Here is an 18,648-nt window from a genome sequence, read left to right as displayed (position 1 = left end):
AAGTTTTTGTATACGAATCTATGCACAGCGATACTCACAAGTCTTCGACGCTTGAACCTGTCAATCTTCCCTGTAATGATAAAGTAGCGGCGCCCGAGGCGCAGGTGGCACGCGAGGCTCTTGAAGAAAACGAGCAACTCATGATCGAGGGCAAGGGGCTAGCAAATTTTACACACAAAGACACACCACAATAAGCATGAAAACTGAAGATGAATCAGAAATCAGTTTAGCAAACACACATGCTTCATCCGAGTTGCTACGGCTGATGCTGCTTGAGACTCATCAAGGTTCTGAAGATACCCGCGAGCACACCAACAATAGAGAGCACGGTGACAATCGTCTTGAAGTTGTTGTAGACGAACTTATGTACGGCGACCCTCACGGGCCTTTCACGTTTGAACTTGTCGATCTTTGCCGGGATGACGTAGTAGCGACTGCCAAGGCGCAGGTCGCGAGCCAGGCCCTTGAAGAAAACGAGCATATCATGGTCGCTGATGAAGCTGCGAAGGAGGTGCTTCGCTCGCAGCTCGTGTACGTCCTCTTCCTTGTCCATGAGCATCGCCAGGAGGGAGATGTAGGAGCTGATGACGAAGCCATCGGATGGCCATCCGGTGGACACACACGCCTCGTAAGCTGCCAAGTTGACGAGCCAGCAAGCAGTGAAGTCATTTATGAATAATGGCGTCAGGGAGAGCTGGCTGAAGATGCAGCCACTATGGATGCTCATGTCAGCGAACTATGTTTTGTTGCTGGCAGTTAGCTTGATGCCGATTTCTGCGAGCTCAATGGCACTACTACCAGATGAGGTGAATTGGACATTGCTGGTACGTTCTTCGGCAATCATATTGCCGATCTGATAGTATCGGAGGAGACCAAGGAGATGTGGCGGCCTGTACCTCTCGAGTTCATCCATAGAAACCCTTGTATTTGATGGACGTGGGATGATATCGAAATATATTGCCGAACGAACAATAAAATTGCACACTGGAGACGGTGTCACAATCTCCAAAAGAGCCTCGAGGACCATCCAAGGGAGTTGATTCTCCAGCAGAAAGATGTCCCTTGCCATGCAAGGCCCTGTGGACATGGTCATCCGATTTAACAGTAAAGCACATCCAGGATCGTTAGTAATATAGAGCAGCAGATAGCAACCATCGAGGAACATCATTACCGCAAATTCAGCGTCCGTGAACTTCGCCACTGCACCATCGGCGTAGCAGCTGCGGGCTTCAGTGCCGATGGAGAGGATCTTGTCATAGACTTCCTCAACGGAGCGGCCTGACTTCTCGCACAAGTAGTGGGCTGCCGCGTGCTTCAACTCCTCTGTCTCCCGCAGGTGCGGTGAGCCATGATGGTACGGGCCGAGGGACACGAAGCTCGGGACGATGTAGCGCTCGTTGACCCCTCGTAAGCCTCGTGGGAACCTGTGGATCTTGGTTCCAAGCTTGGAGAAATCGGCCTCCAGTCTCTCCCTCGTATTCCTCACCATCTCTTGGATCTTGATACCAGTGAGGTTCATGGCGCCAACACCTGTCGGTAGAAATCACGGGCGACCCAACATCAGCAAGATTCTAACTTTTCACACAAAAACTAGACAAGAATCAAGAAATAAACAAGGAACCCAATTCAGGAAAGGAACTACCTCTGGAATGAAGCCTGCAGTGCTGCGAGTAGGAGCGAGCGGAGAACTTGCGTACAAGTCGCAGCGTCCAGGTTCGGGCTGAAATCTCAGGAAACGGATAGGGGAAGCTGAATCTTGCCTGTTTGGCGTCGGTTGTTAGCACGTTGTAGCTGGCTGATCGAGCATGTGGCCTTGCTGTTACGTTGTAGCCGATCAAGGCGCTGACCTCCAAATGCGCGCTAGCTGCGTGTCTTGGTTCAGGAAGTGCAGATTTTTCTAGTACTAGTAGTTATTATTTTATCACTGCAGGTACAACTTGTACAAGTGCACATGCAACCTTCTTTTCAGTGGATCCGATCTCCACTAGAGTGAGTCATTTATGCAAAACCACCACAGTTGGGCTAGAGTAACAACTTGATATCACACTTGTCCTAGAGCACAAAAAACCATCAACTTTGCGTCTAACCTATAACGCGGATCACTAGTTGTCTGATTTGCTCACGAAAACAAAGAAAACAATAGGTTGACCCCACCTGTCGGGTTTGAAGATCAACAACTTTGACCAACTAATGTGGCAAATGAGACGTGGGCCCCACCTGCCAATTACTATACCCTCATCTTCTTCACATACCCAAGCCACTATACGCCTCGTAAACTGCCATGTTGACTAGTTAGCAAGCAGTGATGTCATCTATGAACAATGGCGTCAGGGAGAGCTGGCCGAAGAGGTGGTCTATGTGGATGCTCATGTCTGCGAACCATGGTTTGTTGGTGGCGGTCAGCTTGATGCCGAGTTCCGCCAGCTCAATGGCACTACTGGCTGAGGAGAAGTATGCGAGATTGTCAATACGACCGTCGTCAATCATATTGCCGATCTGATAGTGTCGGAGGAGCCCAAGGAGATGTGGCGGCTTGTACTTATCGAGTTCATCCATAGTGATCCTTGTGTTTGAATCTGAAGTTGATGAAGGGGTGACATTGAAAAATTGTGCATAACCAACCACAAAATGATATGCAGGAGATGTCATCAAAATGTCCGTAAGAGCCTCTAGAACCAACCAAGGAAGTTGGTTCTCCAATAGAAAGATATCCCTTAGCATGCAAGGTCCCGTGGACAAGATCATCCGATTGGTCAACATAGGACGTGTGAAATCCATGTCCATATAGTGCAGCAGATAGCAACCATCGAGGAACATCATTACTGCAAATTCAGAGTCGGTGATACCTGCCGCCGCATCATCAGCGTAGCAGCCGCGGGCTGCACCGGCGATGGAAAGGATTTTGCTGTAGACTTCCTCGACTGTGTGACCCGACTTCCGGCACAGGTAGTGGGCCGCTGCGTGCTTCAACTCCTCCGTCTCCCGGAGGTGCGTTGAGCCATGGTGGTATGGGCCGAGGGACACGAAGCTCGGGGTGATGTAGCGTTCGTTGATCCCCTGCCGTAGGCCTCGTGGGAATTTGTGGATCTTGGTTCCAAGCTTGGAGAAATCGGCCTCCAGCCTGTCACTTGTATTCCTCACCATCTCTTGGATCTCGATACTAGTGCTGTCCATAGCTGGCGCCAACACTGTAGGTAGGTAGGAATCAGAGACCGACCCAACATGATTGGATGTTGGCCATGGGGTGGGGTTTATAAAGCTAGCTAAGCTACTGGGAGCAGGAGCCCTATTTCTAGATCAGTCCATATTATATGTTAAAACAAGACTAATCGAGTCAAGTTCTCACTGACAAGTTCTCAGTATATACTACTACATTTGGCCGCCCACGTTTATATATAGCCAACGTATCACCTGCCTACCAACCGGCTTCAACAGTTCAATATTGACCCGTTGCTTGTTGCTTTCTTTGTCTGTGTTCACTACCATAATTGTGCATGCATCTTAACCGAGTCAGTTGATCAGTTGGTACAAGTTGCACTTGGGGCCAAATGAGAGTAGATAGGTAAGAACGTGATGCGTGATTGATCACCCAACTACCCACAATACATAGCTTTGTATACTGGTAGTCTAGTACGAATTAGCTTGCCTTGCCCACTAGCATGCGCTTTTCCAACAAGTTAGCTCTCAACAACTTAATCATGGCACCAGGCATTGTCCAATGTGATATTGCTAAAAACTTGTCTTCAACATTTTCGTTCTTGACTGCACTTCAGAACATCGTTGCACATTGCACATTGCGGATTAGGCTGCTCCCCCGCCGGCAATCGCTTCTGGTTGCTGGCTGGGGAGGAGTCCGACGAGGATTCTGGGAGCTCGTCAGAGGATTCAGGTATTACTCGATCACAAGCTGACAAATATTTGCTTTCAGATTCTGGTGATGTTTAGACTAAGGGGAATGGTAGTAGGAGGAAAATGCTAAGAAAATCTATTCATAATAAAGTGATTAGAAATAATATTTTTTTTTTCTGAAAATAAGGATGCATTGCCACCTGATTTTGATACTCTTACGAAAAACGATCGAATTGCCAATGTGACTTTGAATCAAAAGATTTATATGAGTGGAGAAGAGGTTAAATCCAAAATGAATTCTATTGTACCCATCCCAGACTTCTAGTCGGAGATTGAGTTGGATTCACATATTCTGGTGGTGGGGAATTGTGAGGTTAAAGCTGATTACACAGCAATAAACCATGGGGGAGGAGAAAAACATATAAAAAAATTAATAAGATTGGGGACGGGCTGGTTGAGGACTGGGCCTTAGACCCAGGCCCAACAAGGGGTGACGAGGTGAGGTCTTTTTTTGGTGGGGTGGAGAGGCCCAATGGGCTAGCCAGCTCCGGCCCTTCTATATATAAATACTCATCTCCCTCTATCTGTATGTGAGAGCGGAGAAGAAGAATCCAGACTAGGGTTCGTGGGTGAGCCGCCGGAGAGAGAAGACCACATGAACAGAGGCTTTGGCATATTTGGAGGGGGAGGGGGAGATTCAACAGAGGGGGAAGAGAAGGATGGCAATACAAAAAACGTGAGGAGGGGGAGAGAGAACTACACCCGCAAGTCCTTTGATAAAGACAAATATGAGATTAATCCGAAGGCACGCAACTCCAGAAACCCTAGCTACAAGCAAGGGACCAAAGATCTGCTGGGAGATGATGATTTGGAGAAATCCAAGGAGTCCAAAGAAGGGGAAGATAGGTTGATTCCCAAAGAAAAGCATATGGGGGAGCTGAATCAGGGAGCTAGTGGAGTGGATCTGACGCTAGGGATGGCAGTTTTGCCCATGGGTATGGGTACCCATGGGTACCCTACCCGAAAACAATGGGCATGGGCAAGACTTGGAGAGGTTTTGTACCCACGGGTAATGGGTATCCATACCCGCAAAATATATGGGTAGGGCATGGGTATGAAATTGCGCCCATGGGTCACCTAATGGATACCCACAAACAATGTTAAAAGAAACTAACTCCTGTGATATGTGGAGTCAACATCTAACTCTCATGGCCCACCCTAAATCTCTTATTCCCTAAACCGGCCATAGCAAATAGGGCCACAGGTACTTGCTCGCTACTCCTCCTACGTCATATGTGTCTCCTTGAAGTGATGAAATCTCAACTTATCATCATCGAACACCTGTCCATCTCTCGATCTAGCGACCCCCAATTCCCATTGCCGCCTCTCATAGCATCGGGGTACCACTAACCATTTCTCATAATCACTTGATTTATCCAAGATGCCACTCACCGGAGGAGGCCACATCGATGCTATATTACTCACCCATCGTCACTTGAATTTTAGACTCATTTCTCTACTTTTTAAAATTTTAAATACCATAGATTGTACCCATTGGATACCCATTGGGTATAGGATACCCGATGGGTATGGGCATGGGTATCAATTTATGCCCATGGGTACTGAAACAGGTGGGTATAGAAGGTTTCTGTGGGTATGGGTTTGGGCAGAAGAAGGTCATACCCGCCCATACCCTACCCATTGCCATCCCTATCTGACGCAGCAACATGTATGGCTCAACAACCTTTTGGCCCAGCTTGCTCAGAATTCTGCTGTCCTTGGGGGGAATGGGAAGATGAGAGGTGAGGAAAGCAGTTCTCAGATCAGGCTGGACAGAGAGTTTCAACAAAGAAAGGAGGAGCCCCATGCTAGAGGAGAGGTAAACATAGCTGCAGGGATGAGATGGTTTGAAAACAACACTGGTAACAAAGAGGATGGTTTTCAGAGAAGTAGACAGTACAAAGATAGTTCATATCCAAGAAATAATACAGATGGTGGGAGAAATGCTATGGGTGGAAATGCTACCTATCTGTGCAACAAATCCAAGAACCCTGGACATGCTACCAAGGATTGTATGCCGGGGCACTGTGTGATTTGTGGAAAAAATAATCATACTACTGATGATTGTAATTGGTTGAAGCAGATGAAGCCAGTTCCAAAATTTGTAGGTTATGCTGCAAAAGGGCTTGGGGTTCTTCTTGTTCAAAGTTCTAAGGAGGTGCTGGATGTTGAAAATCCCAACCCCATGGCACTAGTGACAGTGGTGTCAGGAGAAGTGAATGAGACTCAGTTGATAGACAGAATGCATTATATGTTTAATTGGAATTGGCAGTGGAGGTGCAGGAGGCAAATTGATAACACTTTTCTGGTGAGGTTTCCATGCAAAGGGAGATTGATGGAGCTGATACAGTGCAATGACTTCAATCTGTTGGGCATAGGGGCCATTATCAATGTTAGTAATTGGGGTTTTGACACACATGCCATTGGCAAGTTACATACTGTGTGGGTCAAGTTTGATAAGGTGCCTGAATGTTTCAGACTTTTTTTGGAATGAGTGAAGTGGACCAGTGTTGGAAATTGATATGAACACAATCACACAAGATGAGGTCAGAGCTAAAGTTGGAGTCAGAGATCATGAGAATATTCCAGCTTACACAGAAATCACAGGCAAAAACTTGATGATTTATAGAGTAAGACCAGATTTACAGATGGTGGTTGAAGTTGGATGGTATGGTGAACAGAAAAAACATGGCATGGAAGATGTTGAGTTGGGTAATCAGGAAGAGGAGATGAGGAAAAGACACAAATGGTCTCATTATCAGGTGGAAGGCACAAAGGAGATGATCAGTTTGGGTAGTATGAGCCTAAGTCAATATGAGGAGATGAAGGAAACTAATGAAGAATTGAAAGCTGTCCGGAGGGATCACATTAGAGAGATGGAAGCCAGGTAAAAAGTGGAAGCTGATCTAGGAAAAGTTTTTTTCAAGCTGTAGGAGGAAAGAGCTAGGCAAAAGGCCCTGAAAGCAAAAGAGGAGGTCAAAATTGCTGATCTTGAAAAAGAAAGGAAACACTTGCTAGATGTGGTGAACAAGCAACAAGCAATCATTGACACCTGTGTGAGCAAGATTAAATTCTGGGAAGCTAGAGAAAGAGAATTGGAGGAGATCACTGATGATGAGATTAAAAACGATGAAAGCAATAAACAGGAAGAGGGTGTTAACAATTATGTGGAACCAGTTGATTACAATGCTAGTCAGGAGTTTGTCCCCTTTGGCACAAAGCTTGGATGAAAAGTGGGGGAGAAGGTGAAGAAAAAGAGACTGATAACACTTCAGAAGATAACTTGAGGAGGTGTGACAGATTGGTGGACAAACAAGATGCAAAAATTGAAGATCTAGCTAAAGAAAGGGCTGCTGCTAAAGATAACTATGGTAAATCTTCTGAAATTCTTCATGATAATACTTCTTTGATGTTTATGGCTGACAAGGTAAGGATTGATTTACGATGCTCTATTTAGATGCTGGATCAGAATATAGAAATTATTAGAAATATGGAGCAGAGTAGACAAGACTTTTATAATCAAAAACTTAACAAAAAAGGAGATTCCAATAATGATAACAACTTAGAGCTGATTGATACTGGAGATATTGATATTAAAGAACTATGTTCTGATGATGATCACTCTGATTCTGCTTTGGAGATGGATTATTTTTCTCATCTCAAAAACATATTTACTAGTGGGAAAAAGCAGCTCTGACTCACTAGGATTATCCTATGGGAAGTCACCTGTTAAAATAGGAGGACTTAATAGAAGGAAAAAATAAAGTAATTTCTAAAAATCTTGGTTGCTACCATGATAGGCATGTTCTGGAATGTGAGGGGGATTGGACCTGATACCAAGAGAAACTTTATTAGAGACATTATTGGTAGTAGAAAGCTTGATTTTGTGGGAATTCATGAGACCATTAAAAAATAATTTCTGCAAAAATGAACTCCACAATCTATGTGGAGGGAGAAACTTCATTTGGAAATGGTCTCAACCTAGAGGGAGATTGATGTCTGCTAGAACTACGTTGGTATTTCCCCAAAGAGGAAGGGATGATGCAGTATAGCGACGGTAGGTATTCCCCTCAGTGATGAGACCAAGGTTATCGAACCAGTAGGAGAACCTCTTCACACCACGTAAAGAACACCTTCACACAAATAACAAATACTCGCAACCCGACATATTAAAAGGGTTGTCAATCCCTTTCGGGTACGACGCCCCAAGATAGGCAAATAACATGAGATAAAAGTGGTAGATAGGATAAACAGATCGCGGAATAAATAAATTGCAGCAAGGTATTTTTGTGTTTTTGATTTAACAGATCTGAAAATAAATGCGAAGGAAAATAGATCGCAAAGGAAAATATGATGAAAAGAGACCCGGGGGCCGTAGGTTTCACTAGTGGCTTCTCTCGAGAAAAAAATAGCAAACGGTGGGAAAACAATTACTGTTTGGCAATTGATAGAACTTCGAATAATCATGACGATATCCAGGCAATGATCATTATATAGGCATCACGTCCAAGATTAGTAGACCGACTCCTGCCTGCATCTACTACTATTGCTCCACACATCGACCGCTATCCGGCATGCATCTAGTGTATTAGGTTCATGGAAAAACAGAATAATGCAATAAGAACGATGACATGATGTAGACAATATCTATTTATGTAGAATTAGACCCCATCTTGTTATCCTTAATAGCAACGATATATACATGTCATTTCCCCTTCTGTCACTGGGATCAAGCACCGTAAGATCGAACCCATCACAAAGCACCTCTTCCCATTGCAAGATAAATAGATCAAGTTGGCCAAACAAAACCCAAATATCGGAGAAGAAATACGAGGCTATAAGCAATCATGCATATAAGAGATCAAAGAAGACTCAAATAACTTTCATGGATAAGATCATAGATCTGATTTAAACTCAAAGTTCATCGGATCCCAACAAACACACCGCAAAAAGACTTACGTCATATGGATATCCAAGAGACCATTGTATTGATAATCAAGAGAGAGAGAGAGAGAGGAAGCCATCTAGCTACTAACTACGGACCCGTAGGTCTACAAAGGACTACTCACGCATCATCGGAAAGGCAACAGTGGAAGTGGTGAACCCCTCCGTGATGGTGTCTAGATTGGATCTGGTGGTTCTGGACTTTGTGACGGCTGGAATTGATTTTTGTCGACTCCCCTAGAGTTTCTGGAATATTGGGGTATTTATAGAGCAAAAAGGCGGTTCAGGGGGCACCCGAGGTTGGCCCAACCCACCAGGGCGCGCCTGAGCCTCCTGGCGAGCCCCGGTGGGTGCTGATCTCCTTGAGGCACCCCCAGGTGCAACCTTGGCCCACTGGATGTCTTCTAGCCCAAAAAAAATCCTGAAGAAGTTTCACTGCGTTTGGATTCAGTTTGATATTGATTTCCTGGGATGTAAAAAACATGCAGAAAACAACAACTGGCACTGGGCACTATGTCAATAGGTTAGTACCAAAAATGATATAAAATGACTATAAAATGAGTGTAAAACATCCAAGAATGATAATATAACAACATGGAACAATAAAAAAATTATAGATACATTGGAGACGTATCAACATCCCCAAGCTTAATTCCTACTCGTCCTCGAGTAGGTAAATGATAAAAACAGAATTTTTGATGTGGAATGCTTCCTAACATGTTCATCACATTTCTTTTCTTTATAGCATTGACATATGGACTTTTATCTGATTCAAAGCAATAGTCTAGTTTTGAGATGAAGACTTTAATACTCAAGCATACCAACAAGAAACCATGTCTTTCAAAATATCAACATTAAAGCGAGTTATCCCTAGCCCATTATGCTCAATCATTGATCCAATCATGAAACACACTCGAATAGTAGCTACACCCAATGCTCAAATACGATCATAGTGCCCCTTAGTTGGTGCTTTATAAGAGAAGATGGAGAATCAAATTCAAAATAAAAATTGCATAAGTAAAAGAAAGGCCCTTCGCGGAGGGAAGTAGGGATTTGTAAAGGTGCCAGAGCTCAAAGCTTAAATTGAGAGATAAAAAATATTTTTGAGAGGCATACTTTTCCCACCAACGAAAACGACTTAGAGATCGCAATACTTTTCATGCTAGATACATCATAGGCAGTTCCCAAATAGAAAATAAAGTTTATTCCTTTTTACACCATTACTTTCACTTTCCATGGCTAGCCGAATCCACGGTTGCCCTCCATACCAACACTTTCCAAGGAATTTATTATTTGACAACACAAAGTAAATTCATTATTCATTTCGATACAGGGCATCCCTAATATCTTTGCTGTACTCTCGTGCAATGACAAGTGAATAAACACTCATCGTGAGAATAACATATCTAGCATGGAAAATATTGGTCACCCTTCACCGCCTCGCGAGCGGTAGAGCACACAAAAGAAATATTTTGAAAATTAGAGAAGGCACATGCAAATTTTCTTAGAACGGCATGGAAATTTCGCATATAGGTAGCTATAGTGGACTCATAACGCAAAACTGGTTTAAAGGATTCTGGATGCACAAGTAGTGATCATACTTAGTGCAAAATGAAGGCTAGAAAAAATATTGAGAAGCGACCAACCAAAAAGCAAAAAATCTCGTACGCAAGCATTAAGCATAAGTAACACTGAATAATGCACCATAAGTAGGATACACATTTCATTGCATAACTATTGACTTTCGTGCTTGCAAAGGGAATCACAAACCTTAACATCTATATTCTTACTAAAGCACAATTACTCATCAACATAACTCACATATCATATCGTCATATCTCAAAACCATTACTAAGAATCATGTGTATTTTATCCAATGATCTTGATGAAAGTTTTTATTATATCTTCCTTGGATATCTATCACTTTGGGACTATTTTTATATGTTGCTTTTGATAAGCTCAAACAGATATAATTGAAGATCATGAGCATATTTTTTTTCTTTCTCTCAAAATAATCTAAGTGAAACAAGAGAGAATTTCTTCAAATTTTACTAACTCCCAAATAAATCCAAGTGAAGCATGAGAGCATTTCTTCAAAAATAACAAAGCACACCGTGCTCAAAAAGATAGAAGTGAAGCACTAGAGCAAATCCATGGCTCTAAAAATTTAAGTGAAGCATAGGAGCAAGCATAGAATAATTTTTGGCTCTCTCAAAAAGGTGTGTCCAGCAAGGATTCAATACTTAGAACACAAAGCAAAACAAGCAAAGACTCATATCATACAAGACGCTCCAAGCAAAACTCATATTATGTGACGAATAAAAATATAGCTTCAAGTAAAATACCGATGGTTGTTAGAAGAAAGCGGGGATGCCACTCGGGGCATCCCCAAGCTTAGTTGCTTGCTACTTCTTGAATATTGTCTTGGGGTGCCTCGGGCATCCCCAAGCTTAGCCTTTTGCTAATCCTTATTCCTTCATCCATCGTAAGATCACCCAAAACTTCAAAACTTCAATCACGCAAAACTCAAACAAAACCTTCATGAGATCTGTTAGTGTAATAAAACAAACCACTACTATAAGTACTGTAGTAAACCTATTCTTATTTTGGTTTTGCATTATATCTACTGTCAGACAACCAGTTTGTGGCCTCCTATGTCGAGGACTCGCAGACCCTCGTCGATGAGAACATGCCTGCTGATTCAGAGGTGTTTGAGGTTTCACCTTCTTGCTTTGTGCCTATTGTGCTTGTTGAGCCAATTTGCTGCCGCTGCACTGAAGGCCAAGAAGGATGGTAGGGGGAACAACATGAAGTGGCAACCGTTCATGTCCATGTTCGTGCTGAACAAGATGTGCGCGCTCATCTCTAGTGGGTTAGGACTGACAAGGGCTTCAAGGAGGTGCACTTGAACACCGTTGCGAAGTAGGTATTTGAGTTATGTGGCCCGGAGGTGACCGCCACCCAGGTGTACAACCACCTGAGGAAGCGGAGAGCTCGATGGATCCAAGTATCCAAGCTCAGAGACCTTAGCGGCGCCTCCTAGGATCAGAGCACTTGCTCTATCGTTCTGGAGTAGTCCTGGCCATCTCAGGCCCGGCCCTGTCGGCCTACCCAGGCCCGGCCCTAAAATCCAGGGCCTAGGCCCGATGGGCTTGCCCATGGGCCGGGCTTGGGCCTGAGTTTTGAGCCCATCAGTAGGGCCTGGACGGGCTTGGGCTTGGCATATTGTCATTTTAAGGAAGAGGCCCGGCCCACGGCCCTAAGCCCTAAGGGATTTTTAGGGATTTTTACCAGATGGGCCGGGCTTGGGCTTGAAAAGTAGGCCCAGTGATTGGGCTTGGGAGGGCCTGGGCCTCAGTTTTCTGCCGTGGGATTTTTCAAGCCCGGCCCGGCCCGGCCCATGGCCAAATATATTCTAGAGGCAGAGCACTACACCAACCATGCCGCGTTTATCTCACTATCCTCTTGTTTTGCAGATTGTCATTACCTTGTAGCAACTAACAACCCTTCTGCTTCTATCTTAGGACCACACCAAGGATGCTGAGTTCCTCAACACACCCATGTAGAACCACAACCAGATGCAGGACATCTTTTCCTTCGGCATGGCAACTGGCAAGCATGCCATGGGCTTCGGTGGCCTCTCGGTTCTCACATGCCGGTGTTCCCAGGCAATCCGGATGTAGAGGCAGTCCTTGATGGCCCTAACAAGCCATTTGAGCATGTCCCTGTGTGCTCGATAGCACGAGGAAGAGGGGCAACCTGATGGAGGAGGAGATCAATGTCTTCAGCAGCATGACTGAGACAGTGAAGGAGGTGGCAACCGCCATTAGCGAGAGAAAGGCCATCAACGTCCACCCTGCCTATACATCGCCGCCATGGATCAAGGTTGCTTCAGCGACGAGGCTCTCATGGCAGCTTTCAGCCACCTCCTGGACAACAAGGCCCAGGGTGTTGGGTTTGTTGCCATGGCAGACGCCCACAGGGTGTTGTGGCCCAGGAGCTAGCTGGGCAAGAACTAGTACTAGAGCTTGCTTCTGGTGCCACATGCATAATTCTCGACGGCGATGGCCTGTATATTTTGTGTATCTAGGGCTTGAAAACAATCTGATGGTCTGTATATTTTGGTGAGGTGGTATATACTAACCCCTCACGGTGATCCTCAGGGTGATCATGAACTTGCGGTGGTAGGATGACACCCTCTTTTGGATGTGGTGACGGTAGGATGACACCATAGTAGTGCTAGGTTAGAACTTGCTATGTCATATGATCATGCATGCTTACTACTTCTACTTCATTGCTTGCTTCTTGATTGTTCTTTTTCTTGCTACTTCAACTGCTACTCTTGTGGACTGCTAGGACAAATGATATGCGGTGTTCGTAGGGACTCGGGAGGGCACCAGGGGTTTACAGTTCATGGGAAGCTTGCAGTGAACAAGTGGCATCTTACAATAACAGTAGCCATAGAGGGTTCAAGACAAGGCATGTGACGGAAGAAGCTTACGCCAACTACGTGCGAAAGCACAGAGTTGGTGTGGTTAAAATAGGCAACATGACAGTTGCCAAGCCGGCGCCACGCCTTGCAGTGAAGAACTTCATCATCATTGTGCAGTTCGTCACCATTGAAGTGCTATGGCGTTGGCGTGCTAGATGTGACCATGTGTAATATAACCTCACCACATAGCACTAGTAGAAAAGGGGGCAATGGTCCAGGCCGGGTCAGCCCATTAGTCCCGGTTCAATCCAGAACCGGGACCAATGGGGGCATTGGACTCGTGAGCCCCGGGGGCCGGCCGGGCCACGTGGGCCATTGGTCCCGGTTCGTCTGGACCTTTTGGTCCCGGTTGGAGGGACGAACCGGGACCAATGTGCCTTGGTCTTGGCCCACCACCATTGGTCCCGGTTGGTGGCCTGAACCGGGACCAAAGGCTTCCCTTTAGTCCCGGTTCAAGTCACGAACCGGGACCAATTAATTGCCTATATATACCCCTCGCCCGTGAGCAGAGCACTCTCATTGCTCTATTTTTCGTGGCCGGCGAGGAGAGAGCTTTGTGGTGCTCTAGCTCACCTCCTATGCACACGAGGTGTTCGATGGAATGCCCGAGGCACACTACTTAAGCTTTCTCCTCTCCAAGCTTGACCTCCAAGCTCCATTTTCCTCAATATTTGTCTAGGTTTAGCGGTCTGTCACGTCCTGTCCCCGTCTTCACCGCCGTCGATCGCCCGCGCCGATCTCGTCGCCGACACCACCGTGGTGAGCCTCTTGTTCTTATCTTCTTTCTGAAAGGAAAAAAATATTCTTACTTGTATGTTTATATAGATACTTGTATAATTTTCTTACTTTTATTATTGCATCTTATATAGTGCGATGGTTTTGGTATCCGCCCCCGTCGGTCCTCGTCCTGTCTATGATTCGGATGTGGTATATATTATCTTTTCATAACTATTGTTTCATCTATTGTTTATGACAATTATGCCGACCAACGTGACATAGATTTTATTTATCTAGGAGGTTGTTGAACCGGAAATTCGAACCGACCCTATTGTCGAGAGGTTAAATTTAGTTGAAGAAGAAAACAATTTCTTGAAGGAGAAAATTAGAAAAATTGAGGAGGAGAAGATGATATTGGAGTTGCATGTTGCGGATGTCGTGGATGATCACAAGATCAAGATGGATGCAATGCACTTGAAGATTAGAAAGATTAGAAAATATGCCATTCATACCGAGGCTTGGTATCATTATGCCGTTGGATCAGTTGTTACATTGGTTGCGATTATGATCGCATTTGTTTTCGCATTGAAATGTTTTACATAGTTTCAATGTATGGTTTATTTAGATTAGATGCTCTGCAGAGCTTTATGTTGTTAGATGAGAACTATGTATGTACTTTGGTTTTAATGTGATGATGAACTTCTATTAATTTGGTCACTTAATTATCTATTCATGATGTTCTATAATAATTTTTGACACACTTAATTATATATAATGCATGCAGATGAACCGGCAATGGATATACGGTTCAAGACACACCTCCGAGTACATTAAGGGCGTGCATGAATTTCTCGAAGTGGCTGAGGCAAACAAGCGGAATGGTTTTATGTGTTGTCCATGCCCTATATGTGGGAATACGAAGTCTTACTCCGACCGGAAAATCATTCATTCCCACCTGCTTTACAAGGGTTTCATGCCACACTATAATGTTTGGACGAGGCACGGAGAAATAGGGGTTATGATGGAAGACGGCGAAGAAGAAAAGTACGATGACAACTATGTGCCCCCTGAATACGGTGATGCTACTGAAGATCAAGAGGAACCAGACGATGTGCACGATGATGCTGCAATAGGCGAAGCTGTTGAAGATCAAGAGGAACCAGACGATGTGCCCGATGATGATGATCTCCGCCGGGTCATTGTCGATGCAAGGACGCAATGCAAAAGTCAAAAGGAGAAGCTGAAGTTTGATCGCATGTTAGAGGACCACAAAAAAGGGTTGTACCCCAATTGCGAAGATGGCAACACAAAACTCGATACCGTACTGGAATTGCTGCAGTGGAAGGCAGAGAATGCTGTGCCTGGCAAAGGATTTGAGAAGCTACTGAAAATATTGAAGAAGAAGCTTCCAAAGGATAACGAATTGCCCGACAGTACATACGCAACAAAGAAGGTCGTATGCCCTCTAGGATTGGAGGTGCAGATGATACATGCATGCCCTAATGACTGCATCCTCTACCGCGGTGCGTACATGGATCTGAACGCATGCCCAGTATGCGGTGCATTATGGTATAAGATCAGACGAGATGACCCTGGTGATGTTGACGGCGAGCCCCCCAGGAAGAGGGCTCCTGCGAAGGTGATGTGGTATGCTCCTATAATACCATGGTTGAAACATCTGTTCAGAAACAGAGAGCATGCCAAGTTGATGCGATGGCACAGTGAGGACCGCAAGAAAGACATGAAGTTGAGAGCACCCGCTGACGGGTCACGGTGGAGAAAAATCGAGAGAAAGTACTGGGATGAGTTTGCAAGTGACCCAAGGAACGTATGGTTTGCTTTAAGTGCGGATGGCATTAATCCTTTCGAGGAGCAGAGCAGCAATCACAACACCTGGCCCGTGACTCTATGTATGTATAACCTTCCTCCTTGGATGTGCATGAAGCGGAAGTTCATTATGATGCCAGTTCTCATCCAAGGCCCTAAGCAACCCGGCAACGACATTGATGTGTACCTAAGGCCATTAGTTGAAGAACTTTTACAGCTGTGGAATGGAAATGGTGTACGTACGTGGGATGAGCACAAACAGGAGGAATTTCACCTAAAGGCGTTGTTGTTCGTGACCATCAATGATTGGCCCGCTCTCAGTAACCTTTCAGGATAGACAAACAAGGGATACCACGCATGCACGCACTGTTTACTTGACACCGATAGTATATACCTGGGAAGCTGCAGGAAGAATGTGTACCTGGGCCATCGTCGATTTCTTCCGACCAACCATCAATGTCGAAAGAAAGGCAAGCATTTCAAAGGCGAGGCAGATCACCGGAGGAAGCCCGCCATGCGTACCGGTGATCACGTACTTGCTATAGTCAATGATTTACACGTAATCTTTGGAAAGGGTCCCGGCGGACTAGCTGTTCCGAGTGACACTGGGGGACACGCACCCATGTGGAAGAAGAAATCTATATTTTGGGACCTACCCTACTGGAAATACCTAGAGGTCCGCTCTTCGATTGACGTGATGCACGTGACGAAGAACCTTTGCGTGAACCTGCTAGGCTTCTTGGGCGTGTATGGGAAGACAAAAGATACAGCTGAGGCACGGGAGGACCTGCAACGTTCGCACGAAAAAGACGACATGCCTCCAAAGCAGTATGAAGGTCCTGCCAGCTATGCTCTTACCAAAGAAGAGAAGGAAATCTTCTTTGAATGCCTGCTTAGTATGAAGGTTCCGACTGGCTTCTCGTCGAATATAAAAGGACTAATAAATATGTCAGAGAAAAAGTTTCAGAACCTAAAGTCTCATGACTGCCACATGATTATGACGCAACTGCTTCCGGTTGCATTGAGGGGGCTTCTACCAGAAAACGTCCAATTAGCCATTGTGAAGCTATGTGCATTCCTCAATGCAATCTCTCAAAAGGTGATCGATCCAGAAATCATACCAAGGCTAAGGAGTGATGTGGTGCAATGTCTTGTCAGTTTCGAGCTGGTGTTCCCACCATCCTTCTTCAATATCATGACACACCTCCTAGTTCATCTAGTTGACGAGATTGTCATTCTGGGCCCTGTATTTCTACACAATATGTACCCCTTTGAGAGGTTCATGGGAGTCCTAAGAAATATGTCCGTAACCGCGCTAGGCCAAAAGGAAGCATCTCCATGGGCCATCAAACAGAGGATGTCATCGGGTTTTGTGTTGACTTCATTCCTGGCCTTAAGAAGATAGGTCTCCCTCAATCGCGGTATGAGGGGAGATTGACTGGAAAAGGCACGCTTGGAAGGGACTCAATAATATGCAGGGACGGATATTCTTGGTCTCAAGCACGCTACACAGTTCTACAGAACTCTACCTTGATGACCCCGTATGTCGATGAACACAAGAACAGTCTGCGCTCCAAACACCCGGAGCAGTGCGACGACTGGATTACATGTGAACACATCAGGACTTTCAGCAGTTGGTTGGAAGCACGTCTCAGAGGTGACAACACTGTTTGTGATGAGCTGTACTTGTTGTCCAGGGGACCATCTTCGACTGTTACGATTTGGAAAGGATACGAGATAAATGGGAATACATTTTACACGATTGACCAAGATCAAAAGAGCACCAACCAAAACAGCGGTGTCCGCTTTGATGCAACAACCGAGAGGGGAAAGGACACATATTATGGTTACATAGTGGACATATAGGAACTTGACTACGGACATGATTTTAAGGTCCCTTTGTTTAAGTGCAAATGGGTCAATCTGTCAGGAGGCGGGGTACAGGTAGACCCACAGTACGGAATGACAACAGTGGATCTGAAAAATCTTGGGTACACTGACGAACCGTTCGTCCTAGCCAATGATGTGGCACAGGTTATCTATGTGAAGGACATGTCTACCAGACCGAGAAAAAGAAAAGATAAGGAAGCGAATACATCATACGATGAGCCAAAGCGCCACATAGTTCTTTCAGGAAAAAGGGACATCGTGGGAGTGGAGGGCAAGATAGACATATCTGAAGATTATGAAAAGTTTCATGAAATTCCTCCCTTCAAAGTCGAGGCTGACCCCAACATCCTCATAAGCGATGAAGATTATCCATGGTTACGGCGCAATAAGCAAATGACACAAGCGAAGAAAAAGTGATGACTTCCTCCCGCAACTATTATGATGATACCATGCCAACTTTGTAACACACGAGTATGATACCATTGTCCGTTTTGTACATGCACATGCTATGTGTGGGTGAATTTATGATACCATGCCAACTTTCAACTTTTTCAGAGTTCATTTGAAATGCTTTAATGTCTTATGGTTCGGCCCTCGTAATAAATAAAAATAGCAACAATAAGTATTTTGTTGTAAGTAGAAACAAAATAAAATAAATAAAGCAAGAAAGAAAACAAAAAAACAAAAAAAGTGTTTTCAAATTTGAAAACTAATGGCACTAACAGAAAGTTTATAATTTTTCTAAAACTAAAAGCAAAAAGAATTAAAAAATACAGCAAAAAACAAAAGAAAATAAATAATGTAGAAAACAAAACAAAAAACAATTAAAAATAGCAACAATAAGTATTTTGTTGTAAGTACAAACAAAA

General features: G+C 44.6%; 1 protein-coding gene across 1 annotated transcript; it reads right to left on the bottom strand.

The window, feature by feature from the left end:
- Positions 1–161: 161 nt before the first annotated feature.
- On the bottom strand, positions 162–1,837 carry LOC123155474 (UPF0481 protein At3g47200-like). Its single transcript, XM_044573650.1, has 2 exons — positions 1,643–1,837; positions 162–1,530 (listed from the first exon to the last, which is right to left on the bottom strand). Exon 2 carries the CDS (start codon positions 1,517–1,519, stop codon positions 737–739), a length of 783 nt encoding a protein of 260 aa, XP_044429585.1. The 5' UTR covers positions 1,520–1,530; positions 1,643–1,837; the 3' UTR covers positions 162–736.
- Positions 1,838–18,648: the final 16,811 nt, after the last annotated feature.

This window comes from Triticum aestivum, chromosome 7B (genome assembly GCF_018294505.1).
Source record: "Triticum aestivum cultivar Chinese Spring chromosome 7B, IWGSC CS RefSeq v2.1, whole genome shotgun sequence".
Taxonomy (NCBI): Eukaryota; Viridiplantae; Streptophyta; class Magnoliopsida; order Poales; family Poaceae; genus Triticum; species Triticum aestivum.
Note: the sequence above shows the minus strand (reverse complement) of the source record. Positions and strands in the feature narration are given on the sequence as shown.

What these genes read in the sequence shown, in the direction of transcription:
- LOC123155474 (XM_044573650.1), bottom strand. Translation starts at nt 1,519, where the DNA reads ATGAACCTCACTGGTATCAAGATCCAAGAGATGGTGAGGAATACGAGG.